The 16,358-nt window shown below is 36.9% G+C and overlaps 1 protein-coding gene and 1 long non-coding RNA gene across 2 annotated transcripts in view; both read left to right on the top strand.

The window, feature by feature from the left end:
• LOC125001222 (NACHT, LRR and PYD domains-containing protein 3-like) overlaps positions 1-16,358 on the top strand; it is a 174,398-nt gene that overhangs the window by 101,315 nt on the left and 56,725 nt on the right. The window contains exons 6-8 of the mRNA XM_047577144.1: positions 13,560-13,638; positions 13,749-13,827; positions 13,980-14,944. Coding sequence (XP_047433100.1) covers positions 13,560-13,638; positions 13,749-13,827; positions 13,980-14,944 — 1,123 coding nt within the window. The remainder of the gene's footprint in view (positions 1-13,559; positions 13,639-13,748; positions 13,828-13,979; positions 14,945-16,358) is intronic.
• Positions 2,629-7,054, top strand: LOC125001082. The gene is made up of 2 exons (XR_007111493.1): positions 2,629-3,429; positions 5,287-7,054. It is a non-coding gene; the product is annotated as an uncharacterized LOC125001082 (long non-coding RNA).

The following is a 16,358-nucleotide window of genomic DNA, read 5'->3' as shown; positions in this document are numbered from 1 at the left end:
TTCTAACAGTACCAACACGTGAAGTCCAGTTCCTCTTGAATTATTCAGACACATTAAAAACAAAAGCAAATATTCTGTGTAAAAGTTGCCAGCATCAACAATCTTTCCTTTTCTTTCTTGTTAATTATGGAAACAATGGAGCGATACAAGTAAAACTAATCTCTCTCTCTAATATACGGCTCTGCCCAAATACAGTATGTTTACGCCCCCTTGTGGCCAGAAAGTATAACTACAGTGCAATTACTGTAAAGTTAGAAACATTTAATATAGTTTTCACTTCCGGTCAAAAATATACAAAGAAGAAAACACATTATGAATAATTTTATTATGTAGAAAAAAATAAAATACATATGCTGTGAAATATAATATAAATAATGTCATTTATCATGTATATTATATCAAACATAATTTTATTATATTAAAGCGGAGAAACGGTTAGCCGAGCTAGCAGTAGAGCTAACCAGCTTCCCTATTGGCGCTGCCAGTATTTTATTCATTTATTTAAAATAAGCTGCGAGTTCTTCAACACACATTTCAAAATAATTCTCTTTATTTTATTTCACTGATTGTTTTGGTCATGCATTGATGTCGATGGTAGCATATTAAAATTGCTAAACGGCAAAATATAACTTGCGAAAGTGCTACAGCTTTAGTTTATCTTATAAAATGCTAAACTATGAGACGGATGCAATTCGTGCTTCAAAAATGTGAAGCAGTGTTAATCCGATGGGTTATTTATGTGAAACAAAGTAGTTAAATAGAGCAGACACAGAATATCCGCTATAATTAGCACCAGCTAACCTAGCCTGGCCTGTGGTTCTCACTTCCTCTGATTATGTTCGTGTGGACTCACATACAGACAACGAGTGTTGCTGCCCTCTAGTGGACAGAAACAGTCACTACATGTGTATTACTTCCGGTTACAATTTCAAAAGTAAAAGTGACATAAACACCTCCTATGATCATAATTACCTCTTATAAATTGTTATTGTTATTATTTTTACATCACATTTTGAAACATATTTAATATAATTTAATTTTTTAAATCGAAAAATATTCCATACATATTTGTACTTTATAATAAATAATATTTTAACTATGAACTGCAGTGAAATAAATTATAATTAAAATAATTTTTTATTATCACATTACTGTGCCATGAAATTGGTGTTCACTTGATGTACAGATATAACAGCTGTGTGTGTGTAATTTGTATCTTTTTGTGTGAGTTTCTAAATGTGCATTTATTGCAGATTGTGTTTATTCAACAGTGCACAAAATGCTTCGAGTGTCCTGATTGTAGGGGTTGAGAACGTTAAAATAATTAAATTAAAATCGAAACAAATGTATATGACAAAATGTACAAATGTATGAAATCATATTTTACCTTTTTTATTTTAGAAAAAGAAAAATACACTTATATCTCATGTTTGGCCTCAGTGTATTGTAAAAGAAGTCATGTCTATAATTCTGATTGGCCTAATTTTTTAACATGTATATTTTCAATTACCTTTTTTTTGTCCTTGAAGATAATTTCAGATGAAAAGGCTGAATAATATTAAATTGAGAAGGATAAATAAATAAAATTATATATGATAATTTTGGTTGATTGATGAGGTTGTTTGTTCACTGCCCTCCGGTGGCCACAGTTTGTAACTACACCTACGTCTCTGAAGTCGTTACACCCGAAGTATTGGGGTCAATAACTGTATAGAAATGAAAAGAATATTTTAAAAATTATACCAAAACATTATAGGATCAGACCTCAGCTCTAATTAATTATTCGTTACAGATCTAGTTAGATATAGTCCACGAAAAACAAATCTATAACCAGTTAATGTCCAAACACAGAGCCGTATGTTAAAGTCAGGCCCTCTTGTGGCCGTAAAGTGTAACTACAGCCAAGCTAGTAGTAGAGCTAACCATCGTCCCCATTGATACTGGCAGTGTTTTCTTTAAAATAAGGGGCCAGTTTTCAACACACAGATCCAAATAATTCACGCACATCATCAAATATCTCTTTTATTTCACTGATTACTTTAGTCGTGCGTTGCTGTCGATATCGTGTAGCTTGATGGTAGCGGATTAAATTTACCAATCGGGAACATGTAACTCGCACAAATGCGACAGTTTCAGTTTACTGTACGACTTATCATAAAATAAATAAATGCAAAACTATGAGAAAATGCGATTCGCCTTTGAAAGTTGTGGAGCAGCGTCAATCCGACGGGTCATTTATATGAAATGAATTAGTTAAATAGAACAGACATAGAAAATCCGCTGTAATTAGCACCAGCTAACCTAGCCTAGCCTGTGGCTCTCACTCTATTATTTCTATGGACTCACATACAGACAACGAGTGTTGCTGCCTCTAGTGGACAGAAACTGTCATTACACGTGAAGCGTTAAGTTAATAAAAATTACATACGGATAGTACTTCCGGTTACAATTCAAAAGTAAAAGGCGAAACACCTGTGTTCTGTAGTGAGGGCCTCCTGTGAAAATAAAGTACCCCTTATAAATTAAACTTTTTCAAGAAGGACTGTTATTATTTTTTACATTACATTTAAATATAAATGCTTTTAAATAGAAAAATATTCCATGCATATACTTGAAAATTAATAATATTTTAACTATGAACTCCAGTGCAGAAAAACGATGGAAATAATTTATTTTTTAAATTTAATTTTTAGTATCACATTATTATGCTTTGAAATTGGTGTTCACTTGATTTACAGATGTAATGATTGTGTGTGTAATTTCTATCTTTTTATGTGAGTTTTTAAATGTGCATTTGCTTCAGATTGTGTTGATTGAACACTGCGTCTAAAATGCCTTGAGCATCCTGACTGTAGGGTTGAGAATGTTAAAATGATAAAAGTAAAATCTAAGAAAAAAAATAAATAAACAATAAGATAATGTACGAATGCCTAAAACTATATTTTACCCTCTTTTTTTTCATTTTATAAAAACAAAAGTACACATATATCTCTCATGTTTGGTCTCTGTGTGTTGTAAACGAACCCATATTTATAATTCTGATTGGATTGTGACCAATGCGTCGGTTTATATCAGTGATAAAAAATATATATTTTAAGTTTTACTTTATTTTTAAATGGGAGATTTTATCCATGGTTGGATCCTGAGAGACACAGTGGTGTCGTTGAATAGTTGCTCTTTTTTTGGCAAAACTCTGCAACATTTCTATGTTCAGAATTACAACAATTATGACTACGACAATGAAAACAATTAAAGATATTTATTTCACCTTGTTGGCATTTTTAATGAGCATGTATTTCCATGTCAAAGTTTCTCTTAGCCACAGCCTATAATTAGGAAAATATAAATAAATTCTCCTTGTAGTGATTATCAATTTCTTTTAGTTGGAATATTTTAATAATTTATAAATGTCCCTGAAGATAATTTCAGGTGAAAAGGCTGAATTGAGGAGGATAAATAAATAAAATTGTATGTGATAATTGTGGTTGATTGATGAGGTTGTTTGTTCACTGCCCTCCGGTGGCCACAGTTTGTAACTACACCTACGTCTCTGAAGTCGTTACACCCGAAGTATTGGGGTCAATAACTGTATAGAAATGAAAAGAATATTTTAAAAATGATATCAGAACATTATAGGATCAGACCTTAGCTCTAATTAATTATTCGTTACAGATCTAGTTAGATAAAGTCCACGAAAAACAAATCTATAACCAGTTAATGCCCAAACACAGAGCCGTATGTTAAAGTCAGGCCCTCTTGTGGCCGTAAAGTGTAACTACAGCCAAGCTAGTAGTAGAGCTAACCATCGTCCCCATTGATACTGGCAGTGTTTTCTTTAAAATAAGGGGCCAGTTTTCAACACACAGTTCAAAATAATTCACGCACATCATTAAATATCTCTTTTATTTCACCGATTATTTTGCGTTTCTGTCGATATCGTGTAGTTTGATGGTAGCGGATTAAATTTACCAATCGGGAACATGTAACTAGCACAAGTGCTACAGCTTCAGTTTACTGTAAGACTTATTATAAACTATACTACTATGAGAGGAATGCGATTCGCATTTAAATGTTGTGGAGCAGCGTTAATCCGAGGGGTCATTTATGTGAAATAAAGTAGTTAAATAGAGCAGACACAGAAAATCCGCTGTAATTAGCACCAGCTAACCTAGCCTAGCCTGTGGCTCTCACTCTATCATGTCTATGGACTCACATACAGACAACGAGTGTTGCTGCCCTCTAGTGGACAGAAACTGTCATTACACATGTAGCGTTAAGTTAATAAAAATTACATACGGATAGTACTTCCGGTTACAATTCAAAAGTAAAAGGCGAAACACCTGTGTGTTGTAGTGAAAATAAAGTACCCTTTATAAATGAAACTCTTGCAAGAAGGACTGTTGTTTTTTTTTATATTACATTTAAATACAAATGCTTTTAAAATAGAAAAATATTCCATGCATATTTGTACTTGAAAATAAATAATATTTGAACTATGAACTCCAGTGCAGAAAAACTATGGAAATAAGTTATTTTTAAATTTAATTTTTACTCTTACATTACTGTGCCATGAAATTGGTGTTCACTTGATTTACAGATGTAATGATTGTGTGTGTAATTTCTATCTTTTTATGTGAGTTTTTAAATGTGCATTTACTTCAAATTGTGTTGATTGAACATTGCGCCTAAAATACCTTGAGCATCCTGACTGTAGGGTTGAGAATGTTAAAATGATAAAAGTAAAATCTAAGAAAAAAAATAAATAAACAATAGGATAATGTACAAATGCATAAAACTATATTTTACCCTCTTTTTTTCATTTTATAAAAACAAAAGTACACATATATCTCTCATGTTTGGTCTCTGTGTGTTGTAAACGAAACCATATTTATAATTCTGATTGGACTGTGACCAATGTGCTGGTTTATATCAGTGGTAAATAATATATATTTTATGTTTTACTTTATTTTTAAATGGGAGAATTTATCCATGGTTGTGTCACGAGAGACACAGTGGTGTCATTGAATAGTTGCTCTTTTTTGGTAAAACTCTGCAACATTTTTATGTTCAGAATTACAACAATTATGACTACGACAATGAAAACAATTAAAGATATTTATTTCACCTTGTTGGCATTTTTAATGAGCATTTATTTCCATGTCAAAGTTTCTCTTAGCCACAGCCTTTAATTAGGAAAATATAAATAAATTCTCCTTGTAGTGATTATCAATTTCTTTTAGTTGGAATATTTTAATAATTTATAAATGTCCCTGAAGATAATTTCAGGTGAAAAGGCTGAATAATATTAAATTGAGAAGGATAAATAAATAAAATTATATATGATAATTGTGGTTGATTGATGAGGTTGTTTGTTCACTGCCCTCCGGTGGCCACAGTTTGTAACTACACCTACGTCTTCTGAAGTCGTTACACCCGAAGTATTGGGGTCAATAACTGTATAGAAATGAAAAGAATATTTTAAAAATTATACCAAAACATTATAGGATCAGACCTCAGCTCTAATTAATTATTCGTTACAGATCTAGTTAGATATAGTCCACGAAAAACAAATCTATAACCAGTTAATGTCCAAACACAGAGCCGTATGTTAAAGTCAGGCCCTCTTGTGGCCGTAAAGTGTAACTACAGCCAAGCTAGTAGTAGAGCTAACCATCGTCCCCATTGATACTGGCAGTGTTTTCTTTAAAATAAGGGGCCAGTTTTCAACACACAGATCAAAAAAATTCAAGCACATCATCAAATATCTGTTTTATTTCATTGATTATTTTAGTCGTGCGTTACTGTCGATATCGTGTAGCTTGATGGTAGCGGAATAAATTTACCAATCGGGAACATGTAACTAGCAGAAGTGCTACAGCTTCAGTTTACTGTACGACTTATCATAAAATAAATAAATGCAAAACTATCAGAAAAATGCAAATCGCATTTGTAAGTTGTGGAACAGCGTCAATCCGACGGGTCATTTATGTGAAATAAAGTAGTTAAATAGAGCAGACACAGAATATCCGCTGTAATTAGCACCAGCTAACCTAGCCTAGCCTGTAGCTCTCACTCTATCATGTCTATGGACTCACATACAGACAAAGAGTGCTGCTGCCCTCTAGTGGACAGAAACTGTCATTACACGTGAAGCGTTAAGTTAATTAAAATTACATACGGACAGTACTTCCGGTTAACATTCAAAAGTAAAAGGCGAAACATCTGTGTGCTGTAGTGAATGAAAATAAAGTACCCCTTATAAATGAAACTGTAGCAAGAAGGACTGTTATTATTTTTCATATTACTTTTAAATATAAATGCTTGTAAAATATTAAAATATTTCATGCATATTTGTACTTGAAAATAAATAATATATATTTTTATATACGTTTTTTTTTATCATAATTTTATTTATATTTTTTATTATTTAGCATTAAGACAGAAATTCTGGTAAATAACAGATTGTATTTTAAGAAGTTATGAGTCAAAGTTCTGTGTAATTATCTGGAAGAAAGATTAGTTGTAAATAAAGTGTTATAAAACGTCTGTGATTTGTAGACCAATAAAAAGCTTGTATCCTGGTAAAAGCCAATATTTTGTAAAAATAATGTGATTTTGCATTTTCTATATTATTTTCTTTATTGAAACTGTCAGGTGATTTGTTGGCCTGTGTGTCCATGAACTTCAAGAGTTTTCAGTAAATTGTTCTTAACATAGCAAAAGTACAAATGTGATAATAGTTTATTTTAATTTGACTGATGCTGCTATTAATCATAGGCCATAAGCACAGATTCATTTATTGTGGATTTATCCGTCAGATATTTATTCTTTGAGTATTTGAATAATAAGTACTAAGTACTATGTCATTATTACACCACATTGTTTTTATGATCATCAAATAATTCACTGAGCTGGATACATGTTTTTTATGGAGAATCATATTCTGAAAGTGACCAACAATTCCAGATGTGAGAATAAATATAGTTCATTCAAAATATAAAATCTTTCATATTTCCTTTGGTACAAACTCCAATAAAAATGTGGAAACAAACAATTGTTGTTTTGGCCTTTTGTTCACCCTGAAGCCACGCTTCAATTGATATATGCACATGTGTAAATAGTTCCTGTCCTGTAATTAAAGATCACCTTGCGTTGCCTAGTCTTTTATGTTCTGTCCCCAAACCCCTCGACCGGGGCGCAACAATTTACTTCAGTAAAAGCACCAGACTGTAGTAAAGTACTCCAGTCCTGCACGGACAATCTGTGTTAACATGAAAATGTAGTTATGGTATCAAGAGTAAAAATATTCCCTGTGACATATTATTATAATTATCAGTATTGATGTTCTGTCCTGAACACACTGACGATGAAGATCCTGCACATGAAATAAATTAGAGAAAAACTGACAGTGACAATAATTAAATGAATCAAGAACAAACATGTCTTATTGTGAAAATCTACATCCCTCCTTCTTGTCCTGCCTCAATCACAGGTGAACTGACCCTTGATCCAGGAAGTAGCTGACTCACCTGTTCAGTGTTCAGGTTGGAGTGGAGTCTTCTTCATCTCTCTGGTTAAATAAACTGTAAGTTTGATTTGTTTAAAGCTTTAACTTTGTCTTCAGTAACTTTAATGTTTGTTTCTACTCTGTAATGTTTGTGGAAGATGTTCACTTCTTATTTCATTATTAAGTTTGTATCACTCTGTTTGAAAATCAGTCTATATTATTATGAGATAAATGATTCACTGGAATCAAACAGTATGCTGATGTATGTGTATGATTAAATTAAATTATTAAATCTTCATTAATCTGGATCCAGCCTCAGATTTAAGTCTGAAGTTATTTTCACTTTCACCACCGTTGTGACGCAGATCTTTTTCTCTGTGTAAACTCTGTCTGAAGCTCAAGTCAGTAGTTTATAATGTTTAACTCTTTAATATCAGTTTGGTTCCAGCAGAAATACTTACATACAGAAATAGTTCACGGTGACAGAGACTGAGCTGAAAATAGAAAGTATAGAAAGGAGGCGACTATAAATCCATCCGCCATTTTGTGTCTGTGTGTGAGTGCATTAATTCAGGTGAACGGACGTTACTCCGCTGCAGTTTAATCTAGTTTAGATGATTTATTCCTCATAATAACAACGTGTTTCTCACGATAACATCTCTGAAAAACTTTCTTAATATTCACCAGAATATTATTTGACCTGATCTGAAGTATTTTCAAAATAAAACGTGACAGTAGGACAGAGACTGTGCTTCTTTATTCTGATCATAGGCTACTCCTCTCTCCTCCTCTCATCAGAGAAGCATTTTAACAGTTTAATATTAAATGTATTCACATATGTTTGTCCCAACATCCCTAAAATAAGAATGTTCTCTATGATAAGACGACTCAAAAACTCAGCACAATGGTAGAAAGTATGTGGTTTAAACAGAGACTAAGGATGGACTAATGTTGTTGTCTCTTATTGCAGGGCTGCGTATGTTTATTGACTTTCATATCTTTAAATTTGTTTTGCACTTGTTCCTAATTCATCTCCTCATTTGAATGCATTTTCTTTTTTAAATTTTAGCACCAAACAATAGTTTTGTGACTCAGTCGTTTGACACTAAAGAACCTCTAAAGCTCTGAGCCGAGAATCTCCCCTGGATGTGAACAACAGTTTTATTGGATGTGGAAAGATGTAGTTACTGACAGTGACCACTGGAGGCAGTTTTAATCATTTAAATACATTAATTGTTTGGATTCATTAAATTGACGCCTTGTAGTTCATCTTTTCTCTGTCACAGTTATTTGAACAGTGACTGATGTTTTGAATTTATTTCTACAATATGACACAGAAAAATGTTTACACAGTATTTTAATATGACCGAAATATTCTATTAAATATTAAAATACTGAACTAAACATTACAGCAACAGAACAGAGGATGAACAGATGAATGTTGTCGCCATCTCACTGCTGCGTTCAGGGAAAATAGGACATTTAATCTTTCTGCTGCTGAATCCTTCAGCTTGGACTGTTCCTAATAATCTATCCTCCCAGTAATGAGTCACTTGGAGGAAAGGTTTTATTTTTCTACCACTGTAGCTTCATGTCACGTTGGTTTTCTTGCTGTTCACTGTTTCAGCACTAAATCCCATCAGTGACCTGTTTGATCTGGAGTCAGTCACTGAATATTTATGAAGGAAAGGCATCGTAATGTGTTTTTTATATAATAACTTTGTCTCTTTACATGAGTTAATGTCACTTGGAGATTTGAAAACTGTCTGAAGGTGTTATTATTATTATTATTATTATTATTATTATTATTATTATTATTATTATTATTATTATTATTATTATTATTAACAGGAAACCTGTCATCAGAAGACCTTTACACCTGTAGCCACCACACTGAACACATGTCAACCATCTCTGTGGTTCATCCTCTTGAGCTGTTTGTTTTGTTTATGTCTTAATTTCTACAAAGGTCTCATAATGAGAGAGAATACCTGATCAGAAACCTTTAAATGTTTATTGTTTTTACCACTGATCTACTGTGTAGGCCCAGATTGTTCATTTTTTGTTTCTTTGTGTGTGTTGTGCATGTTTGTGCGCCTAGGTGACTGTATGTTTAGGCCTATAGTCAGGTGGTTTAATCAGCGCAGGTGCACACACTGGGGAAGCCATGTGTTTTTTGACCGTGTCATGGAGTGTAGACGAGTGCTGTTTCACTAAGTTTATTCAAACAAGTTATTATGTCTAAAATAAAACGGCACAAGACCTTCATACCAATATGCAAAGATAGTGACAAAGGAAGCCACTATATTAGTCAAAAACACGTGATGTGACATCACAGTCAAAACCCTCGGCTCTTATTGGACTCGTTGGGAAGGCAGCAGTTGTGGTTTCTGTGGGTCTTTGCTGTGTCTGGAACGCCAGGTGGAGGAGATCACGGAGGATCGTGTTTGGGTTCGTCTTGGCTTCGGGTGGAGTTCGCTGTGGATCATAGAGCCACTAGAAGAGAGTCCCTCCCTTGCAACTAGACATGGCCGCACAGTTATTGTCTCTGATGTGTTAGTTTGTGTTGCATTTTCCGTGCTCACATCATTTTTCCTGTCGGTTGTCTGTTTGCCGTAGTTGGATAGTTGGACGCCTCTTCATGCAGGCGTCACATCTGAGTCAGTGTTGACAGTCCTTTGCCACATGGTCTTGTTTCAGGCAACAGTTTATCATCCTTGTCATATGCCCTTCTGTCCTCTAATGACTGATTCATCAGATGTGGACACTTGTGGAGCTGATGTGGGTCATGGCAAAGCATGCACGAGGATGAAGGTTTGTTTTGATGGGTATTTGTTCGTCATTGTGTACATCTGTTTTTATAGACACCTCGTTTCTGTTGCTGTCCTTTAGATTCCTTTTGTCAGAGTTTGAGTCTGAAGGATGAAGAGCACTGAGTTGCATGAAACTTCTGCTTCCAGAAGCAGAAATGCAGAAAAAAACAAACAAACATAAAAACTCTTCTCCTTCCATCAAAGCTTTTGTCGCCTGCTGCTTCCATCTTGTAGCTGCCCGGTCTGGCAGTTTTTGAGTGAGTCCCTCCTTGGGAGCGAGTTTGTTGATCTTTGTGGAGTGGAGTGACCTCGTGTGGCAGGGAGGGCAGGGAATAGAGGGGGAGAACAAAGGACAATGAAGATGTTGAAGGATGGACAGAGGAAGAGAGGCATGTGGTGCTGGTAGGACCTGGTGGAGTCCAGGGGGGTTCTGTGTAGATCTCTGGGGAGATGGGAAAGTCCAGGAGGGTAAGGGTGTCCCAGTAGAGGAGCTAAGTCAACAATAGGGCACATAGTAATAGAGTGAAAGAGCAGTCCAGCCCTTATTAGGCCGACCTCATCAATCCTTCTTGATGCGACCAGGTGACACCACACATGCATGTCTGGCCGTGGCTGACTCCAAGTCCTTTTTAACCTGCAGAAAGAAAACGAAGGAGGCAACTATAAATCTATCCACCATTTTGTGTCTGTGTGTGAGTGTATTAATCCAGGTGAATGGACGTTACTCCGCTTCAATGCCAAATATTGTTTTTAAAGTCGGTTGTTTGGCTCCATAGATTTCACAGACTGGTCAAAGGTCTTTTTTATAATGTTAAATTACAGGTGAAGCCGGACTCGTTCCAGGAAGTAGCTCACCTGTGTCACAGTGGTTAGTGTCCACTCACAGTTTATGGCTCAGCTCTTTGGACTTAACTTTATCAACTTCTGTCATGTTACTGTTTGTTTCTGCTCTGTGGTGTTTGGGCCACATCTACTTTCTCCCTTTTTATTCTTCTGTTTATTTGAAAGGGACAGTGCAATTAATGAACAAACATACATCAATGTATACATGCTGGATTACAGCAGAAATGCTCATTTCTATCCGTAGTCCCTGTTTATTATTAGATTATTGACTGACGGAACGGCTGTGGAGAGGGTGAGTAATGTGAAATACCTTGGTGTCCACACTCCTGGTGATATCCCCTCATCCTCCAACACCACAGCAGTCATCAAAAAAAAAACTCACTTTGCAGACTCAAGAAAACCGGCCTCCCCACCTCACATCTCCTCCCATTCGACAGAGGTACTGTGGAAAGCATCATCACCTACAGTTTCACCTCCTGCTTTAGCAGTTGCAGCTAAAAGGAATAAAAACAGCTGAACAGAACTGTGAAGGCGGCCAGCAAGATCATCAGCACTCAACGTTCCTCCTTGTTGAAATCATACAAGCAGAGCTGCATCCATAAAGCCACCTCCATCATTAAAGCCTCACGTCATCCCTCCCATCACATCTTCTCCCTACTCCCCACAGGGAGAACACATGCAAGCATTATCTGTAGAACATCCATTCCTCAGGCTGTGGGGATGATCAGTGGACTGTCCACCCTTCCTAAATTAACATCCTCACTCAACCTCCTTCTACCAGTTAAACCATGGATGAGAAACAATATTTCATTGCGTACACAGAGAGAAATGACAATAAAATAATCTTGAATTAATGCCAGACACAAGTACTGTGAAACCTTTAAAAAAACAAGCAAAGATGAAGTATCAGAGTCGGCACTTGTGTAACTGCTCTTTACTTTTACAGTTTCAGAAAAACCAGTCACTGGAGGAGCAGCTGATGTTTTTGCAGCAGAAATAATGTCAAGGATTTGATGTTCAGATGAATGATTTGTGTTTCCTCTGCAGGTGAAGGTAGAAAGTGTGTGTGAGCTGAAGTGAATCCAGCAGAATGGATCAGTGTGAGGACAGAGAGGAGGGAGTCCCTCCCTCTAAAACCACTCTGAGTGGAGAACATGAGAACCAGACCAGTGATCAGAGGTGAGATGAACACTTATAATTCAACTCTCAGCTCCTTCATTATGGTCTGTTAATATGGTCTGGGTTTTAAATGGGATTGATTGTGATTGTGTTGTGAGGAATATTTTATTCTCTGTTCACATTTGTTCTTTTTTTTTAAAGCACTGATGTGATGACTCCTCACTATGTTGTTGAGTCCTGTATACAATGATAGAAAGAACATCACATTTGGTTCGGTTAAAGTATCTTCATTGAATTATTCGCAGGGATGAACCACAACCCAGCTGTGTGTCCCTCGGGAGTGACTGTTCAAATGATCAAAAACCTTTATCTAAGGAGCGGTAAGATAACGTTACTCTAAGCACTTGAACATGTTAAAACTTAAGACTCCCCTGGATGCTATTAATGCATCATTTAGCTGAATATCTGAGCTTCAGTGAGTTCATCATCACTGTTTTTTTTTTCAGGATCCATCAAAGACCAGACTCACCTGAACCCAGCTGTGTGTCCTACAAGAGTGACTGGTCAAAAGACTTAGTAGTGACTTTTAATGAACAAGTTTCCACTGATGATCAAAGGTAAAACAAGTTACTGGTTCATCTTTGACTGTAATTTATTGATCATGGATTTGACTATTTGACATGTTTATATTAAAGAAATTAAATCTAATATATGTGAAGTTATCTCTAGTCCAACCAGTCTGGTTCAGATGATGATCAGTGAGACGTACATATACTAACTGTTATATTCTCTGTTCCTGTTGATATGATGATGATAAACTGTGCTACCTGCTGACAATGAATGAACGAGGAAACCAGGAGCTGACTGTGGAGATGAATCATCACATGTGTCTGTATCAGTATAGACTTGATATCAGTGTGTTCCAGTGCAGAGTCTATCCTGTGTTTATCTCAGGAGAAAGTGAGAAGAACAAGACACCATAACCTGAACCTGACTGACTCTGTTATAAGATCAACATTAACATTATTCATCCAAGAGACAAATGGAACCAGAAGTTATGTCAGAAATCAGATGTAAATACAGTTAGTGACCAAACATCAAGAAGCAAGAGCTGAAAGCTGTTGATTCTCAGTGGATCAGAAAGAATAATCAACCTTAATAACTACAAGGAGTCATCTGATTCACTGTTCACATCCAGATATCACTTCATGGACATCTACGTGTTGTTCTCTGTGGACTGATATGATGTCAACTAATTGTTGATGATTCATTCACAGAATGAAGCAGCAGAGTTTAAATGTTCTCAGTGATCAGTCTGTTCATCAGCATCAAACACAGCTGGACTCCATATTTAAGGTCTGTACATGGACAACAACTACTTTGCATCATCTCCATGCTGCTCTTTGTAGACCAGTGGACTGTCAGTCTGTCCAACATGGATCTGATGTTTGTCTCTATGATTTCAGTCTGGTTCTCATTCAGACAGTTTTCTGAATTTCCCGAGGAGAATGAAGCAGGAGGAGCTGGTTGAACATCTGCAGATCAGTAAGAGAACTTCTATGAACATTGAACCTGATGAATGAATTAAACATTTACTAATGTCTCAAGAGATGAACAAAGATACAGTATAATCAGTCATTCTTTCAGGAAATGTTGAAAATCTATTTACTGATTTAATTTGTTGTTTGCTCATTCAGGACACTTTGCTGAAGTTTGTCAACGTGAACTTAAATCTAGTCTGAAGGAGAAGTTCCAGTGTGTGTTTGAGGGGATTGCTAAAGCAGGAAACTCAACTCTTCTGAATGAGATCTACACAGAGCTCTACATCACAGAGGGAGAGACTATAGAGGTCAATGATGAACATGAGGTCAGACAGATTGAAACAGCATCCAGGAAACTAGTCAGACCAGAAACAACCATCAGACCAGAAGACATCTTTAAAGCCTCACCTGGAAGACAGAAACCAATCAGAAGAGTGATGACAAAGGGAGTGGCTGGCATTGGGAAAACAGTCTTAACACAGAAGTTCACTCTGGACTGGGCTGAAGACAAAGCCAACCAGGACATCCACTTCACATTTCCATTGACTTTCAGAGAGCTGAATGTGTTGAAAGACAGAAAGTTCAGCTTGGTGGAACTTGTTCATCACTTCTTCACTGAAACCAAAGAAGCAGGAATCTGCAGCTTTGAAGAGTTCCAGGTTGTGTTCATCTTTGACGGTCTGGATGAGTGTCGACTTCCTCTGGACTTCCACAAGACTGAGATCCTGACTGATGTTACAGAGTCCACCTCAGTGGATGTGCTGCTGACAAACCTCATCCTGGGGAAACTGCTTCCCTCTGCTCACCTCTGGATAACCACACGACCTGCAGCAGCCAATCAGATCCCTCCTGAGTGTGTTGACATGGTGACAGAGGTCAGAGGGTTCACTGACCCCCAGAAGGAGGAGTACTTCAGGAAGAGATTCAGAGATGAGGAGCAGGCCAGCAGCATCATCTCCCACATCAAGACATCACAAAGCCTCCATATCATGTGTCACATCCCAGTCTTCTGCTGGATCTCTGCTACAGTTCTGGAGGATGTGTTGGAAACCAGAGAGAGAGGAGAGCTGCCCAAGACCCTGACTGAGATGTACATCCACTTCCTGGTGGTTCAGACCAAAGTGAAGAAGGTCAAGTATGATGGAGGATCTGAGACAGATCCACAGTGGAGTCCAGAGACCAGGGAGATGATTGAGTCTCTGGGAAAACTGGCTTTTGATCAGCTGCTGAAAGGAAACCTGATCTTCTATGAATCAGACCTGACAGAGTGTGGCATCGATATCAGAGCAGCCTCCGTGTACTCAGGAGTGTTGACACAGATCTTTAAAGAGGAGAGAGGACTGTACCAGGACAAGGTGTTCTGCTTCGTCCATCTGAGTGTTCAGGAGTTTCTGGCTGCAGTCTACATGATCCACTGTTACACCAACAGGAAGACAGAGGTGCTGGAGGACTTTCTGGGACGAAACTACAATAACTCAACTCTGGATGTCTTCCTGAACAGAGTCATTGAGAAATCCCTGGAGAGTAAAAATGGTCACCTGGACCTGATGGTTCGCTTCCTTCATGGTGTCTGTCTGCAGTCCAACCAGAGACTGTTAAGAGGTCTGCTGGGTCAGACACAGATCAGACCAGAAATCATCCAGAGAGCCATCAACAACCTGAAGGAGATGAACAAGTCCAACATTTCTCCTGACAGAAACATCAACATCTTCCACTGTCTGATGGAGATGAACGACCTCTCAGTTCATCAGGAGATCCAAGAGTTCCTGAAGTCAGAGAACAGATCAGAGAAGGAACTCTCTGAGATCCACTGCTCAGCTCTGGCCTACATGCTGCAGATGTCAGAGGAGGTTCTGGATGAGTTGGACCTGGAGAAGTTCAACACATCATGGGAGGGACGATGGAGACTGATTCCAGCTGTGAGGAACTGCAGAAAGGCTCAGTGAGTCCAGATGTGATTAACATTATAAATCAGTTTAGTTCTTTAAATGTTCACACTGTAAAATTATCACCCTATTAAACTTATTTATCGCAAACATTACATGTCTGTTCTTTGTAGAATCAGACATTAGATCAGTTCACACTGACAGACTGTGTGGAAGATGCCTAAATGTAACTCCATTTATCTCCATTCATTTGCAGATTAAACACAACAAAATTTAAAAGTCTGCAGGTTTAAGAGAAACTGATGAGAATTATTGTGTCATGTCAGATAAGAAGCTGAATCATTGATGTGAAAAACAAAATGTCAAACAAGATGAGTCCAACTGTTCATTCAAATGCATGAAGTGAATAATAAAGTGTCTTCATTCATATTAACATATTTTATATTTATGTGTCATGACAGATTTTCTAACTGTGAACTCTCAGAGAGTCACTGTGACGTTGTGGCCTCAGCTCTGAAGTCCAACCCCTCCCATCTGACAGAGTTGGACATGAGTCGCAACAACTTCCTGCAGGATTCAGGAGTGAAGCATCTGTGTGATGGACTGAAGAGTCCAAACTGTAGACTAGAGACTCTGGGGTCAGTTCACT

This window comes from Mugil cephalus, chromosome 23, assembly GCF_022458985.1.
Source record: "Mugil cephalus isolate CIBA_MC_2020 chromosome 23, CIBA_Mcephalus_1.1, whole genome shotgun sequence".
NCBI classification, from domain to species: domain Eukaryota; kingdom Metazoa; phylum Chordata; class Actinopteri; order Mugiliformes; family Mugilidae; genus Mugil; species Mugil cephalus.
This window is presented reverse-complemented; position numbering and strand designations above follow the sequence as displayed.